The following is a 22,247-nucleotide window of genomic DNA, read 5'->3' as shown; positions in this document are numbered from 1 at the left end:
TGATAAGGATATAAAAGGTACTGTTTTTTTCTTTTTTTAAGTGGGAAGATTTCATTGAATGTGCAGTATAACTTGAGGCATATTATTACTAAATTTTACAACAGCAGCAGTAAAGATCTTAAAAGCTTTCAGGGACAAAAACAGCAAATTAAATTGTCATCAGACTTCTCAGTAGCAAGTTTCTCCACAGAAGACATGGGAGAAATTCCTTCAAAATTTCAACTGGAGGTTACTTCCATCTTAGAATTTATACCCAACTACAGGTCCCATCAAGATACTTGTAAAGACTCAAAATTTATCTTGTAAGCACTTTCCCCCCCAGAAAGCTCCTAGCAGAGGCGCTCCACCAAATAAGTGGAAAGACTTGGGACTCAGAGAATCGGTGATCCTCCGTAAGAAAAAGGAAAAGAGATCTCCAGAGCGACGGTGAAGAACAGTCTTGGGAGACAGCTCAGCTGAGAAAGCAGCTAGAGACCAAGGAGCCAAGACTGGAGCAAGACGACAGAGGGCGACAGCAGAGAGGGATCTAACGTTATTCAAACAAAACAAAGTATAAAATGTAAAAGAAGACTGGAGTGCGGATGACTTGATGCATTTGATCATAGTGAGAGTGTGTAATACTTGAACACAGGATTTGCTGAACTATTAGTGATGGGTACATAGAAAACAAACAGAAAAACCAGTCAATTATTAATTCTAATTAATAGTCAACTAGTAACAAATTAATAGTTGGACACCTTTGTCTGTACTGCGAAAAAAGGCGAATTAATGTAGTTTTACTTATATCAGTGCAGAGTAAATATTCAACCAACATTTAGAACATCGGTGTGACTGCAGTGGGGTGCTGAGATGCGGTCTGGGTGTGAAGCACACAGTCCTAGAAGGAGGTCAAGAGGTTACACCTCAAATTTAAAAAACAAAGGAGCCCTGGCTGGTAAGGCTCAGTGGATTGAGTGCCAGCCTATGAACCAAAGGGTCACTGGTTCAATTCTCAGTCAGGGAACATGCATGGGTTGCAGGCCAGGTCCCCAGTAGAGGGCGCATGAGAGGCAACCACACACTGATGTTTCTCTTGCTCTCTTTCTCCCTCCCTCCTCCTGTCTCTAAAAATAAATAAATAAAATCTTTAAAAAATAAAATGAAAAGTAAAGGACAACCATGTTAAGAACCTTGTACGTTTAGATATCTAGACTTGTGTACCAAAAGCACCTTCTTAAAGAGTTCAAAGTGGTTCCACATTAGAAGCAGAACAAAGAAGGAAAAACACTATTGTCTTGCAGTGCTTAACTACGTTACTTTTGTTTTGATAAACGTAAATAAAATAAAATTTTAAATATTTTTATGGTAAGGCTATAGGAAAGGCAGACTGTTAAAATATTTTTTCTGCCACCTATTTAAAAAGTAATCTGGCAATAACTATTATAACAAAAGATATACTGACCCTGTGACACAGCAATTTTATATCTGGTAAATTAGAATAAATCAATAAAAATACGTATACTTATATGTAAATTGTAAGGTTGTTTATTTTATCAGGAAGTACAATATTAATTTTATTTCTGCAGTTGTTTGTTGCAAAAGTCTAGAAATAATTTAATGTCCTTCAACAGGACAATAAATAAATTAAGGCACATTCACTCTATGATACAGTGTGCACTTATTAAAAAATATAACTTAGATTTAAGTCTATTAGCATGGAGATATGTCCACAATGCATTTCAAAATGATAAAAGAAAATTACTTATGTTTACAGTTTAAAGCCAGTTTTATAAAGCAAGTCAACTCATATATTTTATGTTAGTTTACACAAAGGAAAAGATGTAAAAATGCAACCTGTGAAAAGACACAAACTATTTCTGAGGGAGTAGAATTTGAGTGGACAGAAAGAAAAAAGACTCTATTAATACATGTCTGTATTTTTTTAGTTGTCAAAATAAGTAAATATTACTTCTGTAATTTAAATGAATCTAAAATTTACAGATAGAAAGCAGCTTCTCCCTCTATGTTTTTTTGTTTAAGGAACCTGAGGTGGAGATGTCAGCTAACATCCACACCCTGGTGTCCAGGCTGTGAGAGTGGTCGGAGTGACCTTGCTCAATGGCTCCAGAAGAGACTTCCAGGCCTACTGCTGTTACCCCACAGGTCATTCCCCAGGGGCCTCTGGGAACAAGCCCAGGCTTAGGGGAGAGAAACTCAGAAAAGGAAGCGGATAAAACTACATTTGTACCATATCCTTAAAAAACTGTTTGGTACTTAAATGCAAACCTCCACTGAACAGTTTTTCTAATCTGCATCATTGTATTATCTAATTTCCTGGAAATTACCATATGCTCTCAAGAGTTCTCTTTTCTAAAAATTCACAAAATAAAAGCATAGATTTAAAAAAAATAAGTCCCAATTAACATTCCCGAATAATGGCCAGATGTGACCAGCTGCCAAATCACCCTAGGCCTTGCAGACCTAGCAACTGAATGCACCAACATAGCAGCTCTGGTGAGACCAGCAGGAGAACAAACCAGCCAACCCACTGATCCATGAGAAATTATAAATTGTTGTTTTTTTAAGACATTGAGTTTTAGGGAGGATACATGAGACAATAGAGAACTGATACGACACTCAAGACTCTTCTCAGCAACTTTCAAGTGGAACTAAAGAAAATTTAAAAAAATATTTTATAGCTTGTGATGATTTGATATGTACATATACATACGTATATATGGTACCCAATTTATGAAGAAAACCAAATCTTGAGCAGCCAAGGCTACAGTAGGATCATGGTCTAATCAGCTATGGATTTGGTGATTTCTAACGATGTTTTGATAAATAATGGAAGGACGCAGCCTCCAAATGGAAATATCTGTATAGCTTTTTGTTGAATTAAATAGCTTACTTAGTTATACTTAATCTCAAAATTGAGAGCTAGAGATTAAATACCTTTTTAAAAACATTCTGGGGAGAACCAAAAACAGCAGAATAGTAGCAACAACATATGCCCCATATGCAGTGACAGAATCTGAGAGAGGGTGAGTCTATGATTCACTGAGGCAAAGCCCACCCCCAGGACAGGAGGCAGACCAGAGTACCCCACAGACAGCATCCTTCACTGGTCCACAGGAGCTTGCTACCTCACACACCAGCCTACAGTACACGGAGCAAGATGACTTTTGGACAATTCTTTATTATATTAATCAAATTCTGACTCACTGTGACCTCCACCAAAAGTTTCCATCTATGGGTTAAAAATAAATGTACTGTTTCTGTCAAGAGACTTTACCAATAAAACTGCTAATATTTAATAATATTTTATGCCTATGATGATGAGAGACATTAGCTTCTAGTTTTCTTTTCTTGTAATGTCCTTTAAACTTGTCTTAATAGCAGGGTTATGGAAGCCTCATAAAATGAACTGGAACACGTACTCTCCTCCTCCTCGTATTACGTCCTCTTCAAATGTTGGAATTCCCCTGCAAAGCCATCTTGGCATGGAGCTCTCTTTGTGGGAAACTGTTTAATCATAAACTCAAAAAATTTTAAATTGATATAGGACATTTAAATATTTCTATTTCTTCTTGAATCAGTTTTGGTAATTTCTGTCTGTCAAGGAATAGTTGTCAGTTTTATTGGCAAAATGTTATTCAAAGTATCTCCTCATTATCTTTTAATAGTTTAAGAATCTGTAGTCTTCTTCTTCTCTTTCACTCCTGACATTTGTAAGTTAGGTTTTCTCTCTTCTTTTTTAAATCAATCTTGCTATATTTTAATCTATTTTATGAATCTTTTCAAATAACCAACTGTTGGATTTATTGATTCTTCTGTATTGTTTTCTATCTCAACTTCTATTATTATTTTTCCCATTTCTTTTACTCAGTATGCTTATTTTAAATCATTATTTTCTATATTCTTAAAGTCAAAGCCAAGATCATTAATTTTATACTATTTTTTCAAGGCAGAATTTTAAAGCTATAAATTTTTTCCTAAGTTCTGCTTTAGCTTCATCCTGAAAATTTAATATTTTATTCCTCAAAATGTTGTTAATTGCCTTTGTGATTTTGTTCTTGGCTCATGGATTATCTGAAAATATGCTAATTTTGAAATATTTGCAGGGAAGTTTCTAGCCTTAATTTGACTTTAGTACAATTTAGGCAGCAAACATACGCCATACGACTTCAATCATTTTTTAGGGTACAGTATGTGGTCTATATCGACGAATATCCCAGTTGGCATTGAGAATTACACATATTCTAACTTCACTGAGTAGAGTGTCCTAAATATGTCAAAGTTGTTAATAGTGCTCAAAACTTTCATATACTCACCCATTTTTGGTCTCTTTCTTGTATCTGTCTATATCTTACTCTAGTTCTGTAAACTTGCCCCTCCATGCCATTGGGAACTTTGCCATTGGATCTTCTGGATCCCTAGTAATATCCTTCACCTGGAACTCTACTTAGTCTGATATTACCACAGCCGTTAAAGTTTCTTTATAGTTAGTATTCTAAACTGTATCTTTATGTTTAAAATGAATCTTGTAAACAATCTACACTTTTTAAATCTAGCCTGTAAATTCTTGCTTTTTAATTGTTTAGTACATTTACACTTATTATACTTATTGACATGTTTGCACTTAAATCTACCATTTTGGCATTTGTTTCTGTCTTGTCAGTCTGTTCTTTATTTCTGTGTTCTTCTTTTCCTGACTTTGTTTCAGAAGGAGAATCATACTTTTCTTTGGGTATCTCATTTTAATTCATCTACTAAATTTTTATTTATGCCATTTGTGCTTTGTGGTGTTGCCTTACATATTACAATAATCATCTTTAACGTATCACTGTAAAAGTTCAAAAGATATTCTATTACTTCAGCAACAATTTAATATATTTTGACAACATATTTTTAATGAATAATTCTGAATGTTGCATTCTCATGGTCACATATATAATCTCTATGTGTACTATAAAAACTCTCTTTGTTATTACTTTTGCTTTAAAAAGCTAACAGTCAGGTGGAACCAGACCTACTTGGCAGTAGGTCACCTAAACGGAAACATATCAGATGCCAGACCATCAGCATCATCCTGTGATCCAGCAGCATCTTGGCAGAAACACCGGCTCTGCAGGGTACCAGCCCTTCAGCATCCTCCCCTCTAGTTGATGGCCTCTAGCACTGACTGACTGACTCCTTGAAAACAGTAAGCCTCTAGCTTTGGCCAGTGCAGAGCACCATTCGATAAACTAAGAGGTCATGGATTCAATTCCTAGTCAGGGCACCTGCCTTGGTTGTGGGTTCCGTCCTCGGTCGGGGCCTGCAGGAGAGGCAACTAATCGATGTTTCTCTCTCTTTTCCTCTCCCTTTCTTCCCCTCTCTCTAAATCAATGAATATGTTCTTAGATGAAGATAAGAAAAAAATTAAAAATAAATACAATAAAATTAGCAAGCCTCTAGAGGTAAGAAGGAGGGGAGGGAGGGAAAGAGATAGGCAGACAGAGAGGGATAAAGTAAAAATAGAAATAAATATAGGGACTTCAGTAATAAATAATAAGTAGGACGTCAGGGAAGTAATGGGTGAAGGATTTCTTAAATTTCGTTAAATGTTTGGAGCACAAATCTTCCTGGTCCCTGCTCTAAAAGATTTTGTTTGCTCTTACGTACTTTACTAAATGCAGGGTGGGTGTCACGTCACAGGTGAGGCAATGCTGCACTGGACATGAGAGCCAAGGGACCCACTCCAGGCAATATACATTCTTAACAGAGTGTATTCCAAATGGTCTAAAATAACCAATTACACATGATTTAGAATACGAATGAGTAGATATAAACAAAGCTCAATGTTAATGCCGAAATAGGTATGAAATTCATTAGAATCAATAGCCAGAAATATCAAATAAAACATCTGGCTTCAATTCTTACCTTTTCTTCATTTTGTTAGTAACAGAGACTTACATATATTTAGTAATTCTTGAATAATAAACGTCCTTACATGATTTGGATTCTGGTGATGGTGGAGAAATATTAGATACAGCAAGGTCACTTTTCGACTTTTTTGGCTTCTTTGCATTTAGTTGCCAAGGCTTATCATAGCTTCTGAAATCCCTTCTTGTTCCTTTATGTTCTGTTAAAGCAACAACAAATATATATATATGCTCAATAATAAGTGATTTCAAGATTCATAAAAAACTAAATTCATGAAGTCAGGCATATTCAGCAAAGCTTATAGGTTACCTTATATAAAAATAATGCAAATATCCATAAGCATTGCTTGCTTAATTTCCTCTGTACATTTTAGTTATCAATTTGATATGAATCAGTTTGTACAGTAGTATGGTTAAGATCATTTTGAACCGTGAAATTGTTTGAAAGGCTTTTTAAGGCATGAATTACCGTTACTTAAAATAACATTCTTTAAACGTTGCCATGGAAGAAAGCATTGTATTCTGTTGTAAATAAAAACAACTAAATATTTAAGTAAATTATGCTCACTGATGTTAGCTTACCCATAATTCACTCTGACCCACAAAACTGACATTCACCTAAATTCCTTCTAGAACATGGCTCACTTTTTCCACTTCTCTCTTCAAGAAAGATTAATTCGACCAACTATTGAAAGTTAAAGTTCCTCTTCGAAGATGGTCAATGTCATACCAAGTCCCAAGTTAAATGGTCTTTTCAGAGTTCATCCCTCTTACTTTTTTACCAAGCATTTCACCTGCTTAGACAGTTATCTTTGCAGAATTTTTTCTTCTATTCTCAGAGCATCACTTTCTTCTCGTCCTATTAACCTGACCACTCTTTTTCTGCCTCATTCATTGCTTCCTCAACTTCCTCTTTTGTCTAGGTGGCACTCTTTAGAGTTTCCTTCTGTCTCCTTGTTTAAATTTATAAGTTTCTAAACCATCCAACCTTTATGAATGACTTATACATATTTCTTTGGCCACCCACTTATAAATGTCAAACAGACCTCATGATATATTATATGGATCCCTCAAAAGTTCATGTTAGGGTTGTATTTAACTGCCACCCAATTTTCCCATCTCCTAACATCCCATTAAGTGCTAAAAGAGGCATAAATATTCTAAAACACCAGAAACAAAAATATTGGTCTGTGATCTGGCAGAACTCAGGAGATATTTCCACAAATAGCATTAAGACAAAAGATAGGCACATCAGAAAGATACTAAAGGATTTCAAGACATCCACTAGCCTTGCCCCCATCTCCAAGCCACGTCCTTACATTGTTTCATAATCTCTCAGTATCTTTCTTTCTACATCCATCCTAGCACCAAAATTTCTTCTACGGCAATATGGGTAAGGGTATATGGAATCCTGTTTATAAAATGTAGCAGCTCATGATATAAAGAAAAGCTAAAAGGAACCAGAAGGAAAAGATACATTGGATTTTGTGGCTTATTAAATTCTCTACTACTGGCAAGGAAAAAGAATCCATTTTAATTTAAATAATCTAGTAATAATATTGTCCTTATTGGGTGTTTGAAAAGAGATAAGAGATCGAAGGTCACTGGTCAGTTTAGCAGAGAACCACAAAATTTGCTGGAGAGTGGAAATGTCAGTGGTGGCATTAATTTCATCTGCCTCTAACATTTTTTAAAGAATTTTTAAGGTTTTAAGCAGTATGGTGAGAGGACAAATAAGAATCCACCTATACATTTATGGATAAACCTAAAGCTAAGTAGAACACTGCTCATTTAAGTCTGAATAAACTAAAACATGATTTTGGAGAAAAAATTTGATATACAAACCAAAAATGCAACATTCAAGATACAGAGAAAATTGATAGTGTTACAGAAGATTTATTATGGAAAACATTCAAATTTTAGAGTGTAGCTAATTTGTCAATAACAAAAGAAGAAATGAATTCTGTGAAACAAAAAGAAATGATAGGGAGCTAATGTGTAACAGCAACATTTAAATTTGTGTTCTAAGCCAGGAAGAGAAAACTGATACTGTAGAAAACAGAGTCAGCAACCCAGAGAACACAGGTGACAAATACACCTCCCTAGAGGTTAGTCTATAAAGGCAAACACCATACAAAATGAAATGAGAGAACAGAGAACAGTAAAGGAGGCTCGATTCACACATATTTGATTTTAATTAAGAAGAAATCAAAACAAATATGATAGAAGCAACAACTAAGTAAACAAAAGGGAAAATGCTCCAGGCTTAAGACCTGGATTTGCTCATTGAAAGGATTCATTAAATATAATGAAAAGTTACAGAAAACAGGAATACATTTAGAAGTATTCCCATTAAACTTTTGAATATGAGAAATAAAGCAAATCTCATAAGTATTGTCAAAGAATAATTAGAATATCTGAGAAGGAACCAAAAAACAGCTGCTTTGAGGTTTGTCCTTGACAATGTTAAGTGACGAACTTTTGAAAAGATGTGTCCCAAGTTGCTTGATACATTTAAAGTTAATAAGAGGACATCCTAAGATATTTTCAATAAGCATTGCATCTATACTTTGAATACTGAGATATTTCGTAGCTAATTAAAACATACACCAAAAGAAACAATTTCAAATATCTGTCAAGGTTTAAACTGGCATTATTTACTATCACTTGCATTAAAATTTCTGTTATATTCCTATCCAAGAATGACTGTATGATTTCCTTGTCCCTTTTGTCATACTCTTTCCTCCAACAGTTTTCTTCCTCCACTTCTGGAACACATACTTCGTGGTTAACAAAGGCTCCTCTAGTCTCAACCCTCTCCCCTCCTTTCACGTCTTAGGAGACACCTCATTTCTCCCCCAAGAGCACTGCCAGCTCCCAGAGAGTGTTCATCCTTTCCCGTGCTGCCCCCTACAGGATGGGTCTTCCAGGTCCACCGATGTCAAGCAGAAAGTCCCTTCTGCCTTGTGATTAACGCTGTCTGTCCACACTACTCACCACTGGTCATTGCTGCCATCTTTCTGCCCCTGATTAATTTCACAGCCCTACTCACGATATTGGCACAGTCTCCCTTGACCTTTCAACAACTTGGAAACCCTGGTGACCTCTGAAACCTTAGGCAAACCACATATTAAGCCTCAGACTTCGTTGTCCTCCTCAACTTTAAAAAGCTTCACTTTCCTGATGCTTAAGACACTTTCAAACTGAGGCAGCCCACAGAACCTTCTCATCATCTGGAATCTTTCCACCTCAGAAGTCTCAGAAGGCACAAGCCGCTGTGCTTCTCTCACATTTTCACTGCACCGGCACCTGCACTCACAGGGCTTCCTCAAGGTCTTTGGCTCTCTGCTCTGCTTTTCATGTCTAAACCTTCTCCTTGCTCACTGCCCTCTCGTACCAGATCATGTGCTTCAATCACCTGCATGATTGGCTCAAAAAAGTCTTCAATTATTTTGCAAAACTCTTCTTCCCCCCCTCCACCCTCACGATGGCACAACCACAATTCTCAGTCAGTCCCTCCAACTCTTTCCTCGGCTCCCCACCCAGTACTTCTGGGCACTGAAAAATCAATCTTGCTAATGGTGTCCATGACGGAAACCATCATGTCTTCAACTTCCAATAGGCCACAGAACTGCCTACAGTCCTTTTTTATTTTCCTTTGCCAACTCTTTTTTTTTCATTTCCCTTGGTGATTTTTCACAGTTTCATCACTCACTTCAATCTCCCCTAAACAATCCCCAACCCTCTTGTCCTCAGTAAACAATCTCAGTTCTCAGTAAACAGACAACATTATAGGTATTGGATATGATCTCACACTGGCCTTCTTCCATTTCATCACCTGCTCAATCTATAAATTGAACCAAAACATCTTCCATTCTTTTATGCCCATAGTTTTAATGATTTTGTATATAATATGAATGCCTCATCTGTGACTCCTGCCTGGACCCATCCGAAAAGTATTAGACTCATACCTGCCTGCTGGAATTATCCACCCAGATGCCCTGCAAGACACTCAAATTCTTCTATAGGAAATGGACTCATTACTGTCATTCATAAACTTACTCCTATGTTTCCATCTCACTTTATTAAACAAGCATTTATGCCTTTACCCAGGTCAGTCAACTGGCAGTACTAAGAATCTCCACCTCCCCTTCACCCTTACTAAGCAATACGTTATGCTGTACTTGTGCCAGTCAGAATTCTAAGATGATGCCCATGACCTTCGTCCCCAGCTGCTATAACTTACAAGGTTCCCTCCCTCTGAGTGCAGACAGGATTTTTGACTTACTACAAACCAATAGAATATGGCAGAGATGATGCTAATTTGCTGATCAGAATGCTGTGATCACATCTTGTTATAAAGGACTCCATCTTACTGAACCTGAGAGAAATTCCCTTGCCGGTTTTACAGACGTGAGCTGCCATAATGTGAGAGAGGCATGTGGCAAAGAACTGCTGATTGCATCTAGGAGCTGAGAGCAACCCTGGGCTAAAAGCCAGCAAGGCAACAGGGATCCCAGTCCTAGAACTACAAGGAAATTATTTCTGCCAACAACCTGAATGAGCTTGGAAGCAGGTTTTTTCTTACTCTAGACTCCAGGTGAGAAGCCACTCAGCCAATATCTTGATTTTTAGAATTGTAAGATTACACAAAGGATCTAGTTAAACTGCTGAAGTGGGGCTATCACCCAATGTTGAAGCTGGTTCCCCAACGCCCAGAGTAAATGGATCTAAGACTGAAGTTACTACACAGATAAAACTGGGGCTCGGAGAAATAGAGACTAATCACCAGTTTGGGCAATGAGAAGGGTAACGTTGTAGAAATCTACTATTTACCTGTCTACAGATCAGCTAAAAGCATTTATTTCAGATTCTGCATAAAAAGAAGAAAATTTTCAAGCTTAGAATAATTAGCTTGAATTCATACAGAATGAAATCTTTTCATGAAAATCTGAATCTTATTTCTATTAAATTTGATGGACAAATGATCATATTTAAAGCATAATGCATGATAATATATTTACACTAAAGAATATCTGATGACAAATTTTAGCATATGAGTGAAGTCACAGATCAATACCTGAAACCCTAGGTAACCATCCATATTTATCTTATAATCAGAAAGACTTCTGTAAATTTTTACACTCAATGTACCAAAACTAACTATAAACTATATTTTTTCATGTACCTGCTGGCTCACTTTCTGCCCAGAGAGCTGCGGATCCAGATAAAGTTCTCTGAAGCTGCCCACGGTTTCCTTGTTTGGACTGGAGATGGTCAATGAGAAATGGGATCGGCTGGTCAGGCGTCTCAGTTATCAATTTGGTCATTAATTCCTGAAGGCAGAAGAGAAAACACATTTACACTGAACAACAATGACAAACACTCACTCAGCACTTGCTATGGCCAACCACTGCCCAACTGCTTCCTACTCCACAACTCATTTAACCCTAAGGCATCTCCAGGCAGGTGCAGCTCACTGTCGTCACTTTGAGGAAACGGAAGTGCTGGAAGGTTGTGTGTGTTACACAACTAACACATGGTAAGGCCAAGGTATATTTATTTACTTTTATTTTTGTTATTCTACTTGGTCAAAACATACTAGAAATTTAATTTAAACTCTTAAAAATATTATGGTCTGAGTTTTAAACTTCAGATTACTATTTTAAGAGATGCAATTATAAACTCAACTTTCAATAAGCTTCACATACATTATTCTACATCAATAATATTTTCTTCCGAACCATATATAAATATCCCAAAATGAAGAAAAATTTATTGGAATGAAATAAACAAGTAATAAATCACAGAAACTGAAAAGTGTCTTAAACTGACTTCTGAACAATACAGACTTTCATTTTCCAAAAGCCCCGGTGGGTATTCATTCTTTCTCCATTTTTTCACCAGGTAAGCAATGGAAATTTCTCTACCTATCACATAGGCCACTCCATTTGTGGACAGCTCTATTGATGCCTTAAATTGGGCAGAAATCTGATGAAGGGTAATATCTATACATTGTTTTTCCCTGTCAGAAACAGCAAAGAGCAAGCTCCACTGTGTAGTCAGTCAGAGTCCCCAGATTGTTCTCATATGAACAGTAGCCAAACCATGTGGATATCATTTTGTGCTGAGTAATGGGGTTTGTGAACCTGTACGCACCATTTTACATTCAAATCAGTCACATTTCATCTTGCTGGGTTTAGCCCAGAATTCTAGTCTGTCAGTTATCATTTTGAGTTCAGAAACTGTGCGAGGCAGCGGTTCTTGTGAGTAAACCAAACAGATATCCAAGGGCTAACAGAGTGGGTACTGGAAATTTCCCATCCCCTTGTATTTTTTGTCAGGAGCCTGTTTCCTCTGCCTTGAATGTCCTTCTCTCAGACGGTGACATCGCCGGCTTGCCATCATTCATCTCCAATGATATCTCCTTAGATACCAATCTTCACAAAAGTTTTATACTTTGTTTTTTAATTTTCTTCACATAATTTACCACTGTCCAGAATCATCTCATTTAATATTTGCTCATCTGTTTGTGCCTGTCTCTGCTCCTCCTCACTAGTGTGCTGAGAACGAAGATGACCAGGTTGGATCAGTGCTCGCTCCCTAGAACCTGGAGCTCTACCTAGCTCACAGGTGGTACTGAATGAATGAATGAATGAGGGAACAAACAAATGCTGAGCTTACTGACCACAGGTAAATATTAGCTATTAAAGTGGTTGCCTGTCCTAATAAATAATATTTTAAGAGATGCAATTATAAACTCAACTTTCAATAAGCTTCACATACATTATTCATAATGCATCTTCACATACATTCATAGATTTCTTAGACCAGCAAAATATATTCTTCTGACCTCTTATGCAAGAAACTGCTGTCTTGATATCTCAGGGATATTAACTGATATTTATAACAGTCTAGGAACGTACAGTTTTCTGGGTAGAGGCTAAGTGGATTGGGTAGATGATAAAATTCCAATGTGATCTCAGAGCCATGAATAAAGGAATTCAAGGTATCTCAAAAATGTGCAGATTGAACATAGAATTAGAAGGAGCAAAGGATTTCTACCTTAAATATACCATGAAGTAAAATATTTAGCAAACAAAGGTAATACTTCTTTATTGTCGGAAAAACAGGTAAGCAAACAACCAGTTGATACACGTCTTCTTTATTTGTTATTTAGAATATCAATTATGTTAGTTACAACTAAAGAGGCCATGTCTTTATTGTGGTTAAAGCAATGCAGGGTTCAGTTTAACCCCAATTATAGATCAGTGGAATGCAATTTGAGAACGTTTTAGATCTTGCTTCTGTAGAAGAGATATGTGATGTTCTATTTAAATTCATTGTACACTACAAAAGCTATGAAAAGATTGAGGAAAAAAAATAAGTGCAAGGCCCGCCTAGCTCACTACTGTCACAGAAGGCCTGGGAGTACAGATAAAGCAACATCAGATCAGACTACAGCTTTAAACCAATCACAGTTTCAATCCTGAAACTTCTGAAGGTCTCATGCTCACTTTTTTTTGTTTGCCTTTCAAATTCAATGAAAAGTTTCCGTGGGTATTTTCCTTCTTTGAAAATAAACTGAAGCGTCCCTATATTGTCTTTAAAAGATGGCTCATACAGTCATAATAACCAAGTAATCACTGTTGATTTTTTAATCGTCAGTATAGTAACTAATGTTGGTTATCCCTATATCCCATTTTATGCAGGAATGAAAGAGATAGTTTGTATTTAGGCAGGATCAGGTTTAGCTAACGGAGTAGGGTGATCTGAGAGACGGGCAAGGCACTTGCAAGTAAGTACATGCAAAGGAGCAATTAGAGTAACTGTGTACATGATCCCAGATTGTAAATTGGACAAGAGACTGAGTGAGGACATCAAAGAGATGACATCTTTTAGCGTTCCAACATCCAAATTATAGGGGTACCAGAAGGGGAAAAGAAACAGCCATGAGTAGAAAGCTTATTTGAGCAAATAATAAAGGAGAACTTCCCCAGTCTGGCAAAGGAAATAGACTTCCAGGAAGTCCAGGAAGCTCAGAGAGTCCCAAAGAAGTTGGACCCAAGGAGGAACACACCAAGGCACATCATCATTACATTACCCAAGATTAAAATAAAGGAGAGAATCCTGGAAGCAGCAAGAGATAAGGGGACAGTCACCTACAAAGGAGTTCCCATCAGACTGTCAGCAGATTTCTCAAAAGAGACCTTACAGGCAAGAAGGGGCTGGAAAGAAGTATTCCAAGTCATGAAAGGCAAGGACCTACATCCAAGATTGCTTTATCCAGCAAAGCTCTCATTTAGAATGGAAGGACAGATAAAGTGCTTCTCAGATAAGATCAAATTCAAGGAGTTCATCACCACCAAGCCCTTATTATAGGAAATGTTAAAGGGACTTATATAAGAAAAAAAGATTAAAAATATGAACAGTGAAAGGACAGCAAACTCACAGTTATTAACAACCACACCTAAAACAAAAGCAAACCAAGAGGACAGCTAGATCAGGAGCGGAACCATAGAAATGAAGAACACATGGAGGGTTAGCAACAGGGGAGTGGGAGGAGGAGAATCGGGGAGAAGGTACAGAAAATAGCATAGACAGTAGGTAGAAAATAGATAGGGGGAGGGCAAGAATAGGAGGGGAAATATAGAATCTAAAGAACTTGAGACACGTGGTCATAAACTAGAGGGGGGGAGTGGAGAAGGGGGTGTGCAGGGTGGAGGGGAATGAAGGGGAGAATAGAACAACTGTAATGGTATAATCAATAAAATATATTAAAATAAAAAAAAAACTTGAACGTGATTACAGAGTGAAAAAAAAAAGAGATGAGGGATCAATGAACTGGATGGCCAGACGGAGTCAAAGAAAAGCTGGAGTTGGGAAACCAGAGGCAGTAAGCTACAAGGATAGGAGGGGGTGGTCAGAGAGAAAGATGCTTGAAAGTGAGACTATGGACAGTCTGCAGTCACTGGTAACAGCAGTGGGAGGGGCTAAGGCAGGAAGTCAGATAAACATCATCCGATGAGAGGAGTTCAGTAAAGACATGGAGATGAGGAAAAGGCCATCTACATGTACATGGAAATTGTCAAGGAGGAAGACAGGTGCAGCGTTAGAGAGTGTGGCAATAATCAGGAGTTAAAACTACTGAGGAATCTAGGTGAACTAGCCAGGGGCTGGCAGCTAAAAGTGGCAATGAGAGGCAGTGGGCAATATGATCTGAAGACACAGAGGTGAGAAAATATTTTAAAAATAGCTCTCAAATCTAGCCAGTTTAAAACATTTAAGTCCTAATCTTTCCTTTTTATTAGAGATATTTTCTCAACTAGCAAAATTATACTGTTACCATTAAAATAAAAAATATAGAATATTACATGATGATTAAAGTATATATAGTCATTTTCAAAGAAAAGTTGTACCCAATATGCATCACACCAAGTCCATGTACAGAAAACAGATAAGCCATTTAATGCTACATTGACATTAAACTAAAAGTCACAGCATTAGGCATAGACAGAAATCCTCACGTACATTGTATTTAGCAGCATGCTGACATCACATGTGCCCCACGGTTTATGAAAAGTAAAAGAGCACACTGATGTCCTCGGTAACTGCTGGAAACGCGCTTCTCATTCACAGACACCTAATACCACATTCGCAGAAGGTAAGTGCTGAACTCTGTTTACACATGATTTCTGTAAGGTTTTGTATAGTTATACATGTTTTGATAAAAACAGATATCATGTGCTTAAGACTAAAATAAATGGCAATCAGTGCCAACAAACCCTCACTGAGCCGGACCGAGCTCGGTGCAGCTGGCAAACCACGAGGTGATTCAGAAAGATTCACAATCATTCAGTAAAATCCATTTTCTGCTGAAGTAATGGAAAATCTTGCCAGCTGTTTGCAAGACTGTTTTACATATGAAATATGCTGTGTATGCCTATATATTTTTATTTAACCAAAAACATTTTTAACACTAACTCCAGACCACAGACACTATTCGAAAGAAATGTGGTTCTGTAGCATTTGTACAAATTCAATACATGTTGGTTTCTATATAACCTAGTTGAATGATCTTACATACCTACACCTTGACTAGCCCCTCCCTCATGCCTCCAAATCCTATTAAAATAACAAAAAAGTTATTTACAGAATGAAAACAAATAGCAAGGTGTAATGAGAAAGGGTGCCATCACTTGACTAGAGATTTGAGAAACTCTGGAATCACGAAAAATGAAGCAGGTGGGTAAGACTGTGGATACATCAAAGCATGGAAGACACTACAGTCAAGACAACAGAAATAAGTTCTATTCTTTCCAAGAACCAGAGAGAATATTCGGGCAAAGCACAAAACCAGAAGCCAAGGGGACGCCATCCCTATAACTCATTAGAGAACTGCATTCCCAGCAGCTGGGCTGGCTGAAATCCCATCCCCCCCTCCTAAGGGGTGTGGTTGGCAGCTGGGGCTTTTACTCACAGTGAGGTCAGAGAACTCTTGTTCCATGCCATCTGTCTGAGCAAGTCTCCAGGAAGAGTGTTGGACTCCAGGAAGCAGCAGAGTAGAACTGGAGGTGACCAGGGACTCTGCATGTCACGGAAGGTGAGGACAGACGCCTGGCAGTGAACCACAGGAAAGCATTCCACCCCCAGAGCAAGGCCCTCCTCACTGGGCACCTTGATGCCTCACTGATGTGCTGTCCCAGGGAGCCTGATGGCTAACCACCTCTCTGAGCTGGCTCCCAGCCTCCCTCACCGAGGAAGAGGTCAGATGGGGGCATCTATTCAGCTTATAGAGAGAACCTGGTCCAAGCTATCTATAATGATAAACCTAATCTTTCATTCCCATATATGAAAAAGCAACCAGAAACCACCAATAATTTTAGGGAAAGACTGTACACACGTATGAACAGAAGACAACTGAGCCAAGAAGAAATGGAGCTACTTCAGAAAACCACTGGAAAGAATGTTGCATTTATAAAACAGGAACTTGCTGTCATGAAAATGAGAAAAATCTGAAGCAAACATAGAACTTGGGAGAATTAAAATACGATTGCTAAAATCAAAATATAAATGGAAGGACATAGGAAATTCGAGGCAATGTTAGTGATCTAAAATTAAAAGTTGAATAAATCTAATGATAAAAGAAACAAAAATACAAAACCGAGGGAAATACAAATTAAGAGGCATGGAACTGAGATATGGAAGGCCCAAAATCCTTTTAAGAAGCATTTCAGATGACTACAGTGAAAATACAAATACGAAAATTAAGAAAAATGTAATAAAAACTCCATAGGCTGAAGATACCCTAAAGCATCAGACTGAAAGAGCTCAGATTTAATGAAAAGACCCATAATTATTGTAAAAACACCTTGTTGAAATCTTATGAGTTCAAAGACAAGAAATAAAATAACAAAAGATTACAGAGGGGGAAAAGGCTGTCTATAAAGAAATACTAACTTGACTGATATTAAACTTCTCATAAGTAAAACAATGCTTTTATTAAAAAAACAAATGGGCAATGCTTTAATATTTTCAAATGAGGCAAGTGGGGGAAATGACCTTAAAATTCTATGCATTTGTCAGGTTATAAATCAAATGTTTGGGTAAAAAAATCAGGATGCTTTCAGACATAAAATTCAGAGTTTTTCTTTCTCACACTGTACATAAAAAATTTAGAAGAGATACTCTACAAAGATAAAAAAGGAATAAAAATGTATAGAAATGTATTATTTGAATATAAAAATCAGAAGCAGCCAGGTGCAGAGAAATGTGGGGAAATTCTAAAAAGAGAACACCAATTCAATATAGAATATAGACCCTTGGTAAGATCTTCAGGTGATGATATCGTAAATAAAGGTGAATTGCTTTTCCATTTTTATGAGAGCAGTTTCTCTACATGGCTTTGTAGCCACAAGACAGAGGCAGCGTCTCCACGCCCCACACTTCAGCTTCCACAACATTCTATTCCGGGGCAGCCCCTGGACTCCTGTTCCAGGCTGACCTTCCTTTCCCCAAGCCACCCACACCACAACTGCACCAGGCAACAGGTGCTCTCAGAGCCCCTTGCACTCCAGGCCACCCAAGAGAAGAAAGTAGTCCTCTAAGACATGGTAGCCACAGGACCCATGGGGAGAAGAGTGTTGCCCAAGAAGCTCCTGATCCAGGGCTAGCACATGACCTTTCTTCACCCACAAGGTTTTTGGGAGGACCCATCGCACCTCTCATCTCTCCCAATTGAGTCGTCAGCAGAAACACAAGCCTCCCACTTTATCCCCCCAACTATGATGCCCATGTCTTGGGTATATTCACAAATCTAATCTACTTTCAACTTCTCTTCATGATTCCAGACCCTTCTGTTGTATTTTATGATAGTACAGGAGGAAGAAAGACAGAAACCACTTTTAACTTTACTAAGGCCAAAGTCGCCAGTGGCCCAGCAGATTCCAACATGCCTAATATCCTTCCCATCTGTTTCCTCTCTGTTTCTACAGACTTTTAGCCCCATGACTGGGTTCCCTCCTTTTTACACTCAACCTTCCACCCTGCAAATTCAAATACGTTCTGTAAATATTCTATTGTGCCTCTCATTTGGCAACATGGTTTTTATGTTCCTCTACCTTTGATTCCTTCCTCCAACAGCAAACTTCTCTGTGTTCTTTTGGATATTTTTCATGGCCAAAGTTATCAGAAAAATTCAGGAAATCTAAAAAAGTCAGGATCCAAAAACAAGAACTCTTCACAGTTTCTCTACAACAGGAAAATAGGGTAGAGTTTATTTTATTTGCTTTGCTATTTTTGAAAGTTAATTTGCCTTTATTTAATTTCCTCATGGGGTTATGAGAAGTGAGCTTGGAAACAAAAAGCAAATGTTTGTTTTCTTATGAGTTAGTTTTCAGTGTCTGACAGAAGTGGCTATAGATTGGAATACTGTCAGAGGTAAAAGACCTTCTGTGGACAAAACCTTAGATGACATATGAACCCTAACCTGTGACACACCGATCGCCTATGTGTTCTCAGTCAGTGTACAGGGTCTCGTGATGAGCCTAGGAGAACTATACTAACAACCCACATCTTTGAATGTATGAGATCTTAGGGAGATCAGGCGAGGTAACAGAATTAAAATATTTCATTTCGGGATCTAAGCAAACCCCATGATCACCAAATAAACCAAATCCTTAGGTCTGAAATAGTCTCAAGCTCCAGGGATTCAACAATCCTGACAGACCCAGAATTGCATTGTTCTCCATGAAGGTCCGACACAGGACTGTCTATGCCAAAATAGGTCAAATCCGAGCTCACACTCACATCAGGCTCTAATTAACTGATGGTCATCAAAGCTCCTTAAGGATGTACCCAATCAAAAGACAAATTGACCCACTCATGTGCAGTAACTGGGCCTGCCACAAGATGGGGAATAAAGCACAGGTTAAGAGGACAGCAGCCAACCGGTGAGAATGAGCAAGCCGACAGGGATGGAGCAGGAGCCGAGGGCTGCAGAGACCACTGCCTCCCACAGTCCTTCCCCAGTCCTCCCCCGGGGCACACTGTCCAGCATGCAAGAGGAAGCATGTCCACTACTGCAAAGGTGACATCACCAAGGTCCTCCTTGATGCTTGTTACAGATCCAGTCAGGCTGTTTAAGAAGTAATTTGCCGCTTGGAAGCACTGAACTGCATTGATTAGAAACTCCTATAACCACAGGAAAGCTCATGGAGAGATTTCCAATGCCTGACACTGCTCGGTGACTGGGGAGGGGACAAAGGGCTGGTGTGGTGGTAAAGATTTCATCTGCAATCACCACTCATTGGCCATTAGTTTAAAATAAAATAGACTTTTTGATATAGATTTAGTTCTAAAATATGCACTGTAATTAGGATTAGTACTTACTCAAGGATACATTCTAATAAATAGTTTCATTCTGAATAATAATAAACCAAAGGTAGGGCTGACTGTATAATTGTGGGATCCAGTGCAAAATGAAAATGCGGGGCCCCCTGTTCAAACATTCTTAGGAATTTCAAGACAGTGAAAATGGAGAATTATATCAAGCGCGGGCGCCTCTGAGGTGGGGGCCTGCGTGATGCACAGGCCACGTGCCATGGGCTGGGCAGGCCCTGACTGGAGGAGTGTGAAGATTGCTGAGTCAGATACTGCTGGGCTGCAAACTGCTTTTTCAGTAAATTTCCCCAAAGCTAAAACTGCATATTTAGCAAAACAACTCAAATATAGCATGAATATCTCAAGAGTACTTGAAACTTTTTCAAAGTGTCATAAAATTATTTCTGTGATAGGGATTATATAAGTGAATGCTTCTGTGCCAAAATAATAACACTATTTTGTGATAATACTACTGTATTTTCGAAGCATTACTCCAGTATACTATATTTTGGTCCTGATAATTGTTTGATTACATATTCCTTTTAGGCTTATGTGAATCAACCTGTGAGTACATATTTAATATAAACATAATAGTGTTCACAGATATTAATCCCTGGTTTAACTGCAAGTAAATTCTAATTAGCTTAGTTTAAGGATACTTACTTGGCTTCTAAATTAATTAAGAGGCCTTAAAGATTTCTAAAAGTCAAAGTGGCTACAGAAAAATCATAGGCTATATTTTGTATCTTTCTATTCCTATAATCTACATTTCACAGTTGTGAATTGCTTTATTTGTGGTATACATATTTTGCTTTTCTTTAGACATATGCCATGAGTAAAAGAAAAAAAAAACAGTCTAAAAGAAACCAGTAAAAAACATTTAGTGACAAATCACAGGACAAAAGGAAAGTTTCTTAAATATTACAGCACAACTTAGTAAAGTATTTCAAAAGTAAAAATATGCATCCCAATGTAGAAATTCAAAAATGACAAACATACAAGGATATTTATTGAGCACTATTTAAAACAAAGATAGGCCCTGGCCAGGTAGCTCAAGTGGTTAGAGCAGTAACCCAATAAGCCAAGGTTGTGGGTTCAATCTCTGGTCAGGGCACATACAAGAAGCAACCAATGAATGCATAAATAAGTAGAACCACAAATCAATTAATCTCTCTCTCTCAAATGAATAAATAATTAAAATAGAATCAAATTAAATTAGATGGTAAATAATCTAAATTTTGGGATATTTTAAGGATTACTAAAGAGACTAAAGCAGTTTATATATACTCATATGGATCATTCTCCAAGTTAAACTGCTAAGTAAAAAAACCCCTCACACAGACTTATGTATGATTTTTGAGATAACGACCCAGTAAACTGGAAGTTGGAAAACTAATTATGATGGCATTTAGAAAAATATGGGAACTGAAATGAGGCTGGAGAAAAATCTGGGAGGCTAGGAGAAAGGAGAGTGCTTCAATGTACAGGCAATGAAGGGAACAGGTGAGAGGGTCAGAGTGACATTCTGTGATCGCTGAAACTGGAGAAGACCTTCAAAATGACCTGGAAGAACTTTCTCACTGTACAGATGAGGGAACTGAAGACCACAGTGGGAGCTGTCCATGCTTACAAAGCCACTGAGAGCTGTGTTGCACACTATGCAAGGTAGAATTCACCATTAACCTACTGCATTGATGGACTATTAATGATTAGTGAACTCATCATTAACATTTTAGGCAATACGATACATTTGGAAATAGTCAGTAAGCAGACACTGGGTCCTTTTTTATTTAACCATGTGCACAACTCCACGGTAGGGTCTACAAGGTATTCAGATGAATAGGATGTGTTTCCTACTGTTCGTTGGCAGGGATGGGAGGGCAGGGGTGAGACAAAAATATGCCCCCAAAGTTGCCATTATTGTGAGAACTGCTGAACCTCTATAAGTGCAGTCTTTCAAAAAATAGCTGGAGAAGAAAGTGTATGGTTTTATTATATGTAAAATACCATTAAAAGTACCCAGCATACTTCCTATTTCCCTGCCTTCAGGATCTGTAGGTTTTCTTGGACAAAACATGGATGTTTGTTTTCTACCCTGCAACACCAAACGCCAGCACAGACACTTGAAGCTGCCGGGTGTCCTCCGTAGCTCTCCCAGTCCCCTCTCCCACCCACCTTGCCTGCTCTCAGACAGGCGTTCTAATAATATAGTTCTAACATAGTAGTTGTCCACATGTCTCTCCCTTAGTAACTCCTAGACCACAAAGATCTGGGCTCATACATATTTCTGAACTTCTCACAGGACACATTGATGATTTGTACTAATTAAGTCAGATGGTTAATTTTTATTCTGTTTGTTTGTTTGCTTGACATGATGAGGCAGACATAAGAAGTACAAAACAGAATACGTTTACTGACATCAAGAAGTTCACACCAAGTCTTTGACTGGTGGTTCTTACT

The 22,247-nt window shown here is 37.9% G+C and overlaps 1 protein-coding gene across 1 annotated transcript in view; it reads right to left on the bottom strand.

Annotated features, from left to right (window-relative positions):
• Positions 1-22,247, bottom strand: part of CUNH8orf34 (chromosome unknown C8orf34 homolog) — a 300,229-nt gene that overhangs the window by 229,861 nt on the left and 48,121 nt on the right. Inside the window, 2 exon segments of the mRNA XM_037058678.1 lie at positions 5,975-6,106; positions 11,095-11,242. Coding sequence (XP_036914573.1) covers positions 5,975-6,106; positions 11,095-11,242 — 280 coding nt within the window.

This window comes from Sturnira hondurensis, unplaced genomic scaffold, assembly GCF_014824575.4.
Source record: "Sturnira hondurensis isolate 20B ecotype Veracruz unplaced genomic scaffold, ASM1482457v3 Scaffold0010128, whole genome shotgun sequence".
Classification (NCBI taxonomy): Eukaryota; Metazoa; Chordata; class Mammalia; order Chiroptera; family Phyllostomidae; genus Sturnira; species Sturnira hondurensis.
Note: the sequence above shows the minus strand (reverse complement) of the source record. Positions and strands in the feature narration are given on the sequence as shown.